Source organism: Chiloscyllium plagiosum, chromosome 4 (assembly GCF_004010195.1).
Source record: "Chiloscyllium plagiosum isolate BGI_BamShark_2017 chromosome 4, ASM401019v2, whole genome shotgun sequence".
In the NCBI taxonomy this organism is placed as follows: Eukaryota; Metazoa; Chordata; class Chondrichthyes; order Orectolobiformes; family Hemiscylliidae; genus Chiloscyllium; species Chiloscyllium plagiosum.
Genome location: NC_057713.1, coordinates 8,342,902 through 8,357,578, shown reverse-complemented (window position 1 = coordinate 8,357,578; position 14,677 = coordinate 8,342,902). Strand labels below are relative to the sequence as shown.

Below are 14,677 nucleotides of genomic sequence, written 5' to 3'. Positions count from 1 at the left end.
TCAGTCTCTCCTCATAAGCCAACCCCCTCAATTCTGGAATCAACCTCTTTAACCTCCCTTGCACCCCTTCTTGTGGCAGCATATCCTTTCTCAAGTAAGGAGACCAAAACTGCACACAGTATTCAGGTGTGGCCCCACCAGAACCCCATAGCTGCAACATAATCTCCCTGCTTTGAAACTCAATCCCTTTAGCAAATTTCCATTTGCCTTCTCAATTACCTGTTGCACCTGCAGACTTACCTTCTATGATTCATGTACAAAGAAACTCAGGTCCCTCTGTATAGCAGTGTGCTGCAATTTCTTACCAGTAAAGTAATAGTCCGTTTTACTGTTATTCCTATCTTGGAGATGTGTTATGTTATGAAAGTTGTTCATTAAGTGAAAGTTAATGCAAAATCATTTCCTACATCTTCCATGGACAGCAGAAATATACCTTGGAAAAGATGATGCCAATGTGAAAAAGTGGGTTAGTCTGTACAAGAAAGAATCAAGTCACTTTTAATTAGAGCAGCCAATCTAAAAAAAGAAACAAAATTGAAAGGCAGGCTCAGATTAAACCTCCAACTAACTTCAATAATTTACAATAGTTGATCAGTCAGACAATCAAACCTTTTTCTGATTATGAAACTCACCATTCTAGCACTTGCACACAAAAGTACTGCAATTACAATACAACCACAGGAGCAACCTCAATTTGATTTGATTTAATGTCACGTGTACCTAAGTACAGTGAAAAGCTTGGTTTGCGAGCAATAGAGGCAGATCGTAGCAAGGAAAGACATACAGATCAGAGGGTGAAAAAACACGGATTGAGTGAGGCATACAGGTTATAGGCTTCTCACACGAACAGAGTACAGACTGTTTAAACTCTTTTGGAGAATCCTTTACAGGCAGCACAATTTGAAGGTTTTGATCCTATCATTTCAATTTTTAGGTGAATTTGTCTTGCTAAGTTTTCTCTGGACAATGAGGCCATTTTCTGGTGATGAGCCCAACTGCTGCAGCAGCCATGTCTCACCCCTTTAAATTGAACCTTTTGGGAAGAATATTAATACCAAATAATATCAATTATTCTAGGGCACTTATTCCCTAATCGTCATTACTACAGTAAGTAGTTCTTAGAAACTGTAAACCAAAAATAAAAGCAAAAATCAGCTCTGACCCTCTGCAACAAACTCCCACTGTGCTCCAAATTCCCAGACACACACACACACACGATATTCTTACTTCCATCTATTTGTGAAGATCGTGCACCTCCAACAGTCCCTTTCTTAAACAGAGGTGGGACGACTCAATAGTAATTAAGTTTCAATATAATCAGCACCTACTGAAGCCCTATTCAGGCTTCAGGTGATAGACTGTTAGCTGCCAGTCCAGGCACTCAAGGGGTCTTACTTATAAATTTAAGTTAGCGCAAGGGGCGGTGAGGCGGAGGACTCAAGGCAGTGAGATCAGTGGCAGTGAAGGAGCAGTTGCAGCGTGGCTTTGCTGGGCCCAGTGCAGGCATTTTTGGTGAGCCAGGCTCATGGCAGCAGTGGCGAGGATGCTCTGGACATTTTCTTTGTTTCTGTTTCTTTAATTTCGGCTTTTGTTATTAATTTTAACTATTGTATTCCAAGATAGCGTCGGAGGGTGGCGACTCTGCACACTGTTCACTGTACTCCCATACTCTTGTACTCAGGTACTTGTGATAATAAAATCTAATCTAATCTGATTTGGCTAATGCTGTAAGAACCAGAAGACACAGATTTAGGATTTGGGCCAAAAGCCAGAGGAGGATGAGAGGAAAATTTTTTTTTTTAAACAAGTGGGTGGTAATGACTTGGTACTCTTTGCCCATGAGGTAGTGGATGCAGGAAAAACCATTGATCTCAAAAGGAAATAGAGTCAGAGATGTAAACCACAGAAACAGACCTTTCCGTCCAACTTGTCCATGCCGACCAGGTATCCCAACCCAATCTAGTCCCACCTGCCAACCCATATTCCTCCAAACCCTTCCTATTCATATATGCATCTAGATGCCTTTTAAATGTTGCAATTGTACCAGCCTCCACCATTTCCTCTGGCAACTCATTCCATACACGTACCACCCTCTGCGTGAAAAAGTTGCCCCTTAGGTCTCTTATATTTTCACTTCCTCACCCTAATCCTATGCCCTCTAATTCTGGACTCCCCCACCCCAAGGAAAAGACTTTGTCTATTTATCGTATGCATGATTTTATAAACATCTAGAAGGTCACCCATCAGCCTCTGACACTCCAGGGAAAATAGCCCCAGCCTATTCAACCTCTCCTTATAGCTCAAATCCTCCAACCCTGGCAACATCCTTGTAAATTTTTCTGAACCCTTTCACAACATCTTTCTGATAGGAAGGAGACCAGAATTGCTTTCAATAGTTCAAAAGTGGCTTAACCAATGTCCTGTACAGCCGCAACATGACCTCCCAACTCCTGTAGGAGAAAGTGAGGAGATCAGATGCTGGAGATCAGAGCTGAAAATGTGTTGCTGAAAAAGCGCAGCAGGTCAGGCAGCATCCAAGGAACAGGAGAATCGACGTTTCGGGCATAAGCCTGAAGAAGGGCTTATGCCCGAAATGTCGATTCTCCTGTTCCTTGGATGCTGCCTGACCTGCTGCGCTTTTCCAGCAATACATTTTCAGCTCCCAACTCCTGTACTCAATACTCTGACCAACAAAGGAAAGTATACCAAATGCCTTCTTCACTATCCTATCTCTTTGCAACTCCACTTTCAAGGAGCTATGAACCTGCACTCCAAGGTCTCTTTGTTCAGCAACACTCCCTAGAACCTTACCATTAAGTGTATAAGTCTTGCTAAGATTTGCTTTCCCAAAATGCAGCACCTCACATTTATCTATTATGTTTGTGCTTGAAGGATTTAAACCTGCAGGGTTTATAGTACCAAACAGGGGACAGGGACTGACTTGACTGCCCCATGGGGAGTTGGTATAGATTTGATGAATTGATGTCCTCCTTCAGTATTGTTAATTTATCTATAACTTTCATTTTTAACACTTTCACTTCTTGGCACTCTGACTGTATATCCCTCCTGTGAGCTGATGAGCTACAGACAAAGCCAGGCACCCATGCATCTAGAAAATCCCACTGGCTCCTATCAAAAATTACAGTGAAGTGCTTCCTCATTAATTGAGTTCCCACCACTAATGCACTGGTTTTTGACCATGCACTCAGCACCCATCCATTCTGGGGTAAAATGGATATAGGCAGGAACACATTGCACTGGGCCAGTTTGTCATGTTTTTCTCATTTTATTTGTGCCTCATCTGGTAAAATTTACCTTTAGGAAGCTCAGACAAACTAAAATAAAAGTGAAGACGGCTATCATTTTATTACAATTTATCTGTATGGTGAATAATGACTTTTAAAAGCAAGCGTTACTGTAAGCTGAGCATTCATTTCTAGTGATCACCATATCTAAAATTTGCTTCTAAAGAAACTAGCTTATTTACACTTAAAGTATACCAATTTTTTTCAGATCATATTAGCATGATTCTACCTTGATAACAAAAGTTTACAAATAAAAGCGAAATACTGCAGATGCTGGAAATCTGAAACAAACACAAACTGCTGAAGAAACTCAGCATGTCAGGCAGACAGAGAAACAGCGTTAAGTCCGGTTCTGCTCTCTGCAAATGCTGCCAGATCTGCTAAGTTTCTCCTGCATTCTCTGTGTTTGTTATTGAAATGTTCTGTGGGTACTTGCATGGAGGGGTTGAATCTGATTTTCTCCAAATTGTGTTTGCATGAAGATTGTTTCACAGAATCGTCACAATAAATTCCAAGAAAATTTAGATCATTGAATACAGAATCCTGAATGAATGTTGTCTGGTGCTGTTCTGAACGACCTGTTTTCCATTGCAAGCACGTAACTGAATGTTCTCACTTTAAACAATGTGAGGCATACCACAAATTCTTACCTTAAATCAGGCTTACACAGATGCCAGTGCTTTAAAGTTTGTGCTGCAATTCTTAAGAGTGAACTGTGGGCAATATAAATAAACATCCAAAACATCTTGGCTCAGACAATGAAAAACATTCATATTTTCACTGCCTAATGATTGTCTATTATGGACAGAACTGTTAACACGATATGATCTTCCACTGACAAAACAACAAATCTTTGGGGGAAAAAGCTGATTCATGACAGACAAAGTAAATTCTAATTTCAGTGACTTTTTAGGCCAGTTCTCCTGTACAGGCAATAAACTTTTACATGTTCCAGCTGCACATACCTGGGGCTTTGGCATAAGCTTTTATTGATCCCATGGTCCCCGAAACACATTTTACCAATGATGTGCTACAGTACTTCAACTCAACATTTTGGATAGAACCCTCCAGAGTTGGCAATGGATTCTGGGATTTCACACCTAATAAAAGAAAATTGCAAATAAAGTAGTCTGCAGTATTTAAATAATCAGAACTTTTAAATAGAGGAGTTATTTCTCAACACTTAAAATATTTAATGTTTTGCACACAAGAACTTAATCCATAGATATGGAAGCTTTAAGTAGAGCTATCTAAAAAACACACAAATAGCGAAAACAATTGCTCAAATACAACATACTGATGGAAAGACATCAAGCAACTACTTGCATCTTCCAAAGTTTAGCACATTATATGGACTCTCAGGCAAATCACAAGCAATGGTTAAAGATAACAACAACAACAACAACAACTTAATCCCAAATTGCATGACAGTAAAATCCAGCATAAAATTCAGATGCAATCACCCTGCATTATCCTTTCAATCTGTAACTTTAGAGTAGAGGACAACCTAATTCAGGACAGTGTAATCACACACAATTTAAATTTTGCACAACCAATAAGTCCAATGTGGTAGTCACACCTGTTTTACAAAGTGCTCAGATTGTCCATTACACTCCTTGGAATAACATTAGCACAGGATTTCCTCCACCCTATACCTTCCAAAAATTCTAGTTTCTAATTGTTGGAAGAGAAATAGTGCATGCAGGAGACATCAGCCAGTCAGGAGCCGTGCTACGTTAACAAGGTTCCGCCTGGCTAGACGTAAAGATACATCTTAACTGTCAAACAAAAAATGCCACGAATCCCTAAACAAGTGAATTCTGCTGGAAACCTAATTTATGCTTACAGTCTTTACTAAATTGGAACAGCTCACAACAACATGGTGTCTGTACTGAGCATATTTATGTAGATAGAGTCATACAGATAGAGTGAAAACAGACTCTTCAATCCAACCAGTCCATGTCGACCATAATCCCAAACTAAATTAGTCCCACTTGCCTGCGCCCAGCCCATATCCCTCCAATATATATTAAAAATATGAATATTCAATAAAAGCTTGAAAGACACAAAGGTTACTTCGCATTGGTCTGTAATATATAATACTGAACAATGGCATTTGGCTTAAAGGTGAAAATCCACATTAAAATATCTTCTGATGCACTTGTGCTACAGATTTTTGATCAGGTCATCATTCTAATTCTACTGATTTCACTATTAGTGACTTCAATTTTCCAAAGACACTTTCTCTAATAATATGTTCAAAACAATGAAAAACCACTTTCCTAAAAATGCAAGACTTTCAGAAAAAAACTGGCAAACTGATGATAGAAATATTGAAATCAATATTACTAATTTGATGTGGCCATTATCTAACCTTTGTGAAATAAATGTCATTTTAGATTTGTGCTTATTTCATAATCTTCTGCAAAGTGTAGTCTAAGGTCCGCATCATTACAGACCTAAGAGATTTTGAGTTGCAGATTATGTTTTACGGTTACTGTAAACTTTTCCCCTAAACTCAACAAGCTTACCCAGTTAATAAAGCACTTAATATAGTTATACAGGTGGTTACTTTGTTAACCATTTACTCTATTAATCTACCCTTTGCCTTATCTGGCAACTTATTACTTACAGACAAGATGTCAGCCTTGCTTCTTTTTGAAACAAAATGTGCAGATATAACAAATAAGGAAAATGTTATTTGACCGTGTAAAGATTTTGGTCTCCATTGAGGGCTTCTTCAAACCCAAAGTAATCTAGTGTCAATCTAGCTTTCTGGTCTAAGTGCAAGTACCTAAACAACATTAAGTTTATTGTATCATTGTAACTATTTATAGATTTCAAAATGACCACTATTTTACAGAGAATGTTACATGCACATTGGTCCAAGACCTGTCTCTTACAAGCTCATTCTTTATTCTAATCAATTCCTCAATACATCATCAGAGGAGGCAGTACTCAATCAAGTACTAACCTTTTCAGATACAAGCAATATGTGACACCTATCTTTCAAGTATAAAAAGACAAAGAGCATACTGATTTAGCAATGAGACCCCACGTACACAATCAATAGCTGGCACCTTAATTTTTCTTCAATAGTTATCAAAAATATTGTACCGTTGTCATTGGCAAACAGGTACAAAAATATCCACAACTTTAGCAGTTTAGAACACAACATACATTTTTGAAAGGAAATCATTGGTTAACAATATTTACAAGATGATGCGTATTAATACTATAAACACAAAAAAAACCTGCTCAAACAACACATGAGCATAATTAAATGTAAAAGAATTGGTACAATCTGTGGTCCATCTCACTTGTATTAAATACATTATGCTTTCAAGGGCACAGAATACATTCTCCATGAAAAGTGCTATTTTATCAGCACTGCTTTTGTCTTAGACAGTAAGCTTCTAAATATATTTCTTCCAACTGTAATATCTGCCTGATGTGGCAAGATAAATGGAAAAGAAAATGCTGCAGAAAATGATGATCTCACCTTTAGTTTGATTTCTATTTCAAGAGCTCTGTAAAACATATGTGAGCAAGAAAAAAAACTACTGCAAACATTCCATCTTTCTATTTTCTTTTATTTGAATTCACTTTAACTATTAATAATGAGAGACCTAAAGTCTACCATTTAGAAAGAGTTGAAGTTGTTTTGGAATATCTGCCTGCTCTTTTTTCCTCAATATGACATATTTTACACGAGTGGTTCAATGTTCCTGAGAGTTTTATTATGCCCATTTATATTTCTGCAAAACGGCATATTCACATGTGCAATCACACAAAACATTGCAATGTCTCACAATGGAGGAGTAAAAATAACATTTAAGAATATTCCAACGCACTAACAATTACCACCAGCACAATAATTTGAACTTTGTATTGCTTTAAAGGTAAAAATTTTCCAAAGGCTCTTTAAAGAACTGTCATCATTCAAAGCAAATGGAAGACAAGCAAGCAATTTTGAATGAGTTTACTCAATGAGGGAAGTCTTAAAAGGACAAGAGAAAGATGGAGAGGCAAAGGTATTTATGGGGCAAACTCCATATATGTCCCAAGAAACTGAAGGTATGGCTGAAAATTGGGAGAAAAGAGATATGGATTCATATGAGCCAAAGCAGGTCAGCTAGAAACTTGCAGGGTAGTGCTGCCTGAGATTAGAGGGGGGCCAAGAAAGGGTGTTAAAACACAAGGATAAGAAGTTAGAGAACAGAAAGAACAAATGCAATACAGCAAGCACAAAGGGCATGAGAGGTGATCGGGACAAGGTACAGGATAAAAGATGGCATATGAACACAAATAAGGAGCTGGAACAGACCACGGTCCATCAAGCCTTCTCCCCCCCCATTCAAAAATATGGTTGATTTGATTAATCTATGCTTTTGCCAATCCTGATAACTTTTGACCACTTTGCTTATCAAAACTCTATCTCTACTCCTTTCCACATCCATTCTGTGAAAACCTTTATAAATCTATGATTCAATCAAGTTGCATCTTACTCTTTGAAGCTCCTGTAGCTACAAACCTAGCCTGCCCAACCATTCCTCATTCGACAACATGCTCCTTCTAGGTATTTGCTTAGTGGCCCTCCTCTGAACAGTCTCAGCATATTTACAGGTTTCCTGAAAGGAGAGCAATATTGTGAACAGTATTCCAGACATAGCCTCACCAAAGCCCTGCATAGCTGAATCATAACCTCTCTACATTTGTATTCAATTCCCCTTGCAATAAATGATAACATTTTACTAGCTTGCCTAATTACTTGCTGCACCTGATTTATAGATTTATAAAGGTTTTCACAGAATGGATGTGGAAAGGAGTAGAGATAGAGTTGATCTGGTATGACACCCAGATCCTTCTGTATTGCAGAATACTGTAATCTCTCATCACTTAGGTAATGCCTTTTTATTTTTCTTATCAAAATGAACAATGTCATATTTTCTCACATTAAACTGCATTTGCCAAATCCATGTTCACTCACTTGGTGAATTCATGTTTCTCTGTTGCGTTTAAGTCCTCTTCACAACTTATGTTCCTACCAATGTTTGTGTTAGAGAGCAAATTTAGCAAAGGGTTCTTCTTCAAAGTAAATTATGTACTTTGGAATAGGTTGAGGCCGCAACATCATTGTTACAACTAGAAGGTGATCCATCTATTGGTACTCTCCGCTTCTTCTTAGTTGGCCCATCTTCTAATCATGTCAATGTGTTTCCCTTATACTATGAGCTTTCAATTTTTCACAAAACGTTTGATAAGGCACTCAAATGGTTTCTCAAAATCCTAGGACAGTACATCCACTGGGTTCCCCTTTAACCACAGCACATATTACTTCTTCAAGGAGCGTCAATACATTGGTTAAACACGATTTTCCTTTTACACAAACTTTTGACACTGCCCGATTCACTTGAATTTTTCAATATTTCCTGATAGTAGCATGTTTCCCCTATGACAAATATCAAATTAATTTGCCTACAGTTTCCTGCTTTCAGTCATTCTCTCTTTTCGAATAAAGGAATTACATTTGTTATTTTCCAAATAATAAAGGCTTCCTGAAGTCCAGGAAATTTTAGAAAATTAGAATAAAATGCATCAACTATCTCACTAGCCACTTCTTTCAAGATCTATTTAGGTCCATTAGGATCTGGTGACTTGTCAGCTCTAAAGGTCTGCTTTTATCTTCCACAGTACTGTGATCTGAAGCGACTAAATAGTCCACTGCTGGAACCATGCTGTTGCCACAGCGGCAGATGCTGTTTTCTAAGACAGTGGGTGGGATGCTAGCATTTTCATATACTCCTTCTGCTGTTTGACCTGTATGGCCTATCAAAGATGCTCTAAACACTTGACATCTTCACAGATCCTTCTTCTCCAGTTACCAGTAATGCTACACAAGGATCAGAGCTGGGACCTCTGCTGTTGATAATATCTATAAATTATTTGGATAAAAATGTAGCTGATCTGATTAGTAAGCTTGCATATGACACAAAAATTATTGGGAGTTGTGACAGGGAGGAAGGTTGTCATTCCACATTCCTGCACACTCACGATAATCTTTTATCCCCTTGGTTACCTAGAATCTACCCACATTTACCGTAAAAATATTTAGAAAGTCTGCATGCACTGCCTTTTGAAGAAGGGAATTCCAAAGATACTCAATTCTCAGACAAAAAGAAAACCTTCATGTCCCTCTTAAAATGGGTGACCCGTTATTTTTATAATATAACCTCTGGTGCTACATTCTCTCTGAAGAGGAAACTTTCTTGCCACATCCACCTGCCAAATTCCCTCAGGATCCTTTATGTATCACTTAGGTCACCTCTGACTCTTTTATGCTCCAGAGGATACAGGCCTAGCCTGTCTAGCCTTACCTCATAAAGCAATCCATTCTTTCCAGGTATTAGCATGGTAAACCTTCTCTGAACTGCTGCCAGTGCATTAAAATCCTTCGATAAATATGGTAACCAGTACTGTACTGGTTACTATATTCCAGACGTAGTCTCAACTTATTTTAACCTATCTATTTCCCTTTTTAGGGTCCTTACTTCCCAACTCACTTTCTACTCATCTTTTGTGTCATCAGCAAATTTCGCTACTGTACCTTGGGCACCTTCATCCAACTCATTGACAAACTGTCAAGAATTGAGAGCCAGCACTAACCCTGTGGCATACCAGTCATGACATCCTGCCAGCCTGTAAAAGACCAATTAATTCCTATTCTCTGCTTCCCAATGGCCAGCCAATCTTCCATCCATGCCAATACATCACTTCCTACACGATGAGTTTTTAGCTTTTGCATAACTGATATGACACCTTATCAAATGCCTTCTGGAAATTTAATTATAAAACAAACTACTTGTTTTCCTTTATCTACAGTACAAGGTAGCTCTTCAAAAGAACTCCAATAAATTAGAGAAACATGATTTTCCTTTGACAAACTCAGGTTGATCTGCCTGATTACCTTGAACTTATCCAAATGCTCTGTTATAATGTGTTTAATAATGGCTTTTTCCTAATGACAGGCTTGCTTGTATTTTCCTGTTTTTTTGCCTCCTTGCCTTTTAGAACAAAGTATTTACATTAGGTCTCTTCCAATATGAAGAAACTTTTGCCAAACCTAATGGGTTTTGGAAAATTAAAATCAACGCATCAAAGTAGTAGCTCATGACTTAGTTAAAGAACCCAGAATGAAATACATCAGGATCCAGGTACTTGTGAACTCTCAGTTTCAACAATTACTCAGTACTACTTGCCTGGTAATTCTAATTTTCTTGAGCTCGTTCCTCCCTTTCAATTCATGATTTATAACTATTTCTGGAATGTTACTTATATATCCTCTCTAGTGAAGACTTATGCACAATATCGGCTCAATTTATTAGTTATCTCTGTTCTCCATTACTAAATTCCCAGACTCATATATAGGACCAAAATATACATTATTAACTCATCTTTTTTTAAACCTTCAAAGAAAATTTTTCTATCTGGTATTTTCTCCCGTTCTCTAAATTCTCTCTCCTTATTAATCTTGTGGTAACTTTTCTGTTATCACATTCTGTCCAATCTTCTGACTTGCAACCTATCTTTGTAGAATTATATGTCTTTACTTGAGTTTGATATCATTTTAGAGTTGAGTTATTTGAGCACAATAGCACATCTGTCCTGTTGAATTCTTATTTGCTGGAATGCATTTATTCTGTAATTTCTGCAACATCACCTTAATGTTTGTAACTGCTCCTCTACTGATTCCACCCTGTAACCTCAATTGCCAGTTCACTATCACCAGCTCCGCTTTCATGTCCTCATAGCTATCCTGATATAAATTCAAAATAGTACTCTTGGTCACAAAATTCTTCCCCTTAAACTGCAAAATTCAATCATGTTATGGCCACTGCTACCCAGGGATGCTTTCACTATGAGGTCAGTAATTAATTCCATCATCTCATTCATCAAAACCAGTATAACATATCAATATTCTTTTTGATTAACAAAACCAATCCTTCTTCCTTTTCTGGTTTCCTAGCCCTCCTAAATATCACATAATCCTTCAATATTCAGGTCCCAGTCCTCTGCTGAAGCTATGGCTCAGTCGTAGTTTCAGCCACGTCACCACAGCTTTCTCCAGGACAATTAGAAACGAGCAATAAATGGTTGCCCACCTAGATACATCCAGACCACCACATGAATGAAATAAAACAACACTAAGCCTGTAGCAGAGAAATTATTCTGGAAGTCTTGCATTAGGCTGCATCATCTGCATGCCTATCTCTCACAGCTGATTCTGAAACATTCTGAAACATTTGTGAGTCCTATGCATTGAGTCATGTTGACTATGAGGTACTGACTGTGTACATCTTTCATTGTAGCATTCATGAACCCATCAACATTGTATTTCTTGCAGCATTTCTGATGCTGCTATTGCCCCATGTGGACCAAACTAATGTAGACCGGACTAGATGATTGTCATTCCAGCAGTTGTTAGCTCCTGACATGGTACAAACATTATTGCGGCCCCTCACAAAAACAATGATATAGTCAAACAGATGGTAATGTCCACAATGAGGTTGTAAGACTAAGGTCCTGCATTTATCTCTCTGGCAAAATAGGGTGCCTGTTCTGATTAGATTAGATTAGATTACTTACAGTGTGGAAACAGGCCCTTCGGCCCAACAAGTCCACACCAACCCTCCGAAGAGCAACCCACCTCGATTCATTTCCGTCTGACTAATGCACCTAACACTACGGGCAATTTAGCATGGCCAATTTATCTAACCTGCACATTTCTGGACTGTGGAAGGAAACCGGAGCACCCGGAGAATGTGCAAACTCTGCACAGACAGTTGCCTGAGGTGGGAATCGAACATGGGTCCCTGGCCCTGTGAGGCAGCAGTGCTAACCATTGAGCCACTGAGCATTTTCTCAGAAGGGGGATGCCAATAGGGTTTACATTCCCTACACATTCATTGCCAATCACACCTTTCCAGATGTTTCAGTTCCTCCCAACTTTGGAATTAAAATCACCAAGGTGAATCTGCTTCTCTCTCTTTCGGACATGGGACAACAAATGGTTAGGACCTCTATTGCTTCTAGGATTAGGACATAGGCACTGCCGACTGTGGTGTACTGTGTCTGTGCAAGGGTGAACCAAAGGATCCCAAAGTGCGTGAATATCCCACATAAGGTTCACCGAAACAGTCAACAAGTTTGTCTTTCTGCAAGGGTTCACCGAAACAGTCAACAAGTTTGTCTTTCTGCAAGGGTTCACCGAAACAGTCCACAAGTTTGTCTTTCTGCAAGGGTTCACCGAAACAGTCAACAAGTTTGTCTTTCTGCAGCAAAACCAACCCCATGGAGTCAGCATTCATCCTCAAATTTACCCTGCCGAAACAGATGTGTTACTGCCACTTTACCTTTTGAGCTGACCTTCTCCTGCCTAGCATGCTTCAATGAGGGCAGCAATATCTATGTCACAGCACCAGAGTTCTTGGGTTATGATAACATTTAGGCCTGAAACTGCAGGAATGGAAAATGTCTGTCTTCTGTTAATGTGGAGTGGGCCCATCACATAGACTACCACATGGTCTTGGTGGACAGAGGGATTTGTTCAGGGATAGTGAAGACAATGGAGATTAAGTTCCATCACATGGATGGGAACTAACATACTGTAGCACTGCAATGATGTCTAACAATCAAACACAGACAAAAAAATCATCCTGGAAAATAAACCTATAAATTAGGACTTGAGGTATTGTGGTGATGGAGGGCTATGCCAAATGCAACCAGAAAATATTCAACAGCTGGTTTTGGAAGTTGTACGCACAGTAAGCCATAATCATGCTGGATTTTCCAGACAAGATCAAACAAGATTATTTGTTTGAGTGACCATTTGAGACAGAAAAATGAACATCTTGCCTGCAGGAAATAGCTAATTAATACTATGAGGAGCAGATGCAGCTCGGATAATGTTTGGCACTCAGGCTTTCTTCCCTCCTCTACATCTGAGCAGAGGGCAAAAAATAGCAATGGATAGAAGGATAGGACAGAGAATTGCAGAAGGTGAGCACCAGCGTGACAGCTGATCTCTGGGACAGTTGAAATCTACAGGGCTGGTGTACCCTGAGCTTTCTTACATATAAAAGTCCAGAAAGGAAATACTGTAACACAATGAGCATATTGCTGAACTAATAATCCAAAGACACAAGTTCAAATCCTACCTAAGAAATTTTAATTCAATGAAATTAACCTAGAGTTTAAAATTTAATATCAATTGTGCCCACTGCAAAACCTGTCTGGTTTTTACCCTTTAGGGAAGAAACTCAAAGCAACTAGTTAACTATCTAAATGAGCTCTCTAGGATAACAACACACCTCCTGACCCTTCGGCACTTCCTAACCCAGACACAGTGCACCACAGTTGTCAGTGCCTACACAACAACACGAGAAGCAATCAAGATTTACAGTCTGGCTCAAAAATGACTCCAGACCAATAATAACATAGTTTGCTTTTAAGTGACCTTCGAAATGGTCTCAAAAGCCACTCACTTGTTCTCAAGAAATCTGTTCAACACCAACTTAAGAAAAAATAGGGTCAGATAAGGCCAGTACTTAGTCAGCAATATTCACATCCAGGAAAGAATTTAAAAAATAAAAGTTCGGTCTGACATAGAAAGGAAATACCTAATACTCCAATATTCATCTAATAATTCAATGAGTGATTTTCAATAAATTACTTTTTTCTATGCCAAATGTAGACACTCACAAAACTAATAAGTCAATCGGAAATATTTGTTGAAAATGGAGTTAAAAATAGAAGGTGCAAAATTCAAAATTTGTATTTAAGAAGTCATAGATACATTGTGAGGTACAATGACAGAAATTTATTGAACACACCAAATACCAAAATCTCAAAATAAGAGCTATGTAATTCAAACAGGTCACATATCACCTGAGTTAACAGAATCAAACAAGTTAATTGACAGCAAGCAGTTACCTCTCCCCATTCTTTTTCAAACTTTAAGCTGCCCATGACTGAGCCTTTTTAAATAGGCATTGATTTAATTCAAGCATAGAACTCTCAAAACAAACCAAACAAGAACATCTGTGAAGAAGATTATATTGCTGCCAAAGACAATATAAAATATGTTACAGTTCCTGACTTACAAATTAGCCAATCAAGAAACTTTGTAAAGGATCCGATTGGGTATTATTATTGTCTTTATTTAGTTAATGGTGAATTCAATGATTCACTTTGTTTATTATCTTAATGTTTCAGTTTGTAGTGACAAATTGTGGAACAACAAGCTATAAATGCTGACAAATGTGTTTAGAAATATCAAGAATTAAATTACACAACAGATTAAATGGTCTCCT

The 14,677-nt window shown here is 38.3% G+C and overlaps 1 protein-coding gene across 9 annotated transcripts in view; it reads right to left on the bottom strand.

Annotated features, from left to right (window-relative positions):
* The window catches only part of LOC122548836 (vacuolar protein sorting-associated protein 13B-like), a 968,370-nt gene that overhangs the window by 649,059 nt on the left and 304,634 nt on the right, over nucleotides 1–14,677 (bottom strand). For all 9 annotated transcript variants that reach the window (XM_043687672.1, XM_043687667.1, XM_043687669.1 and 6 more), the window contains one exon: nucleotides 4,271–4,405. In XM_043687672.1, coding sequence (XP_043543607.1) covers nucleotides 4,271–4,405 — 135 coding nt within the window. The remainder of the gene's footprint in view (nucleotides 1–4,270; nucleotides 4,406–14,677) is intronic.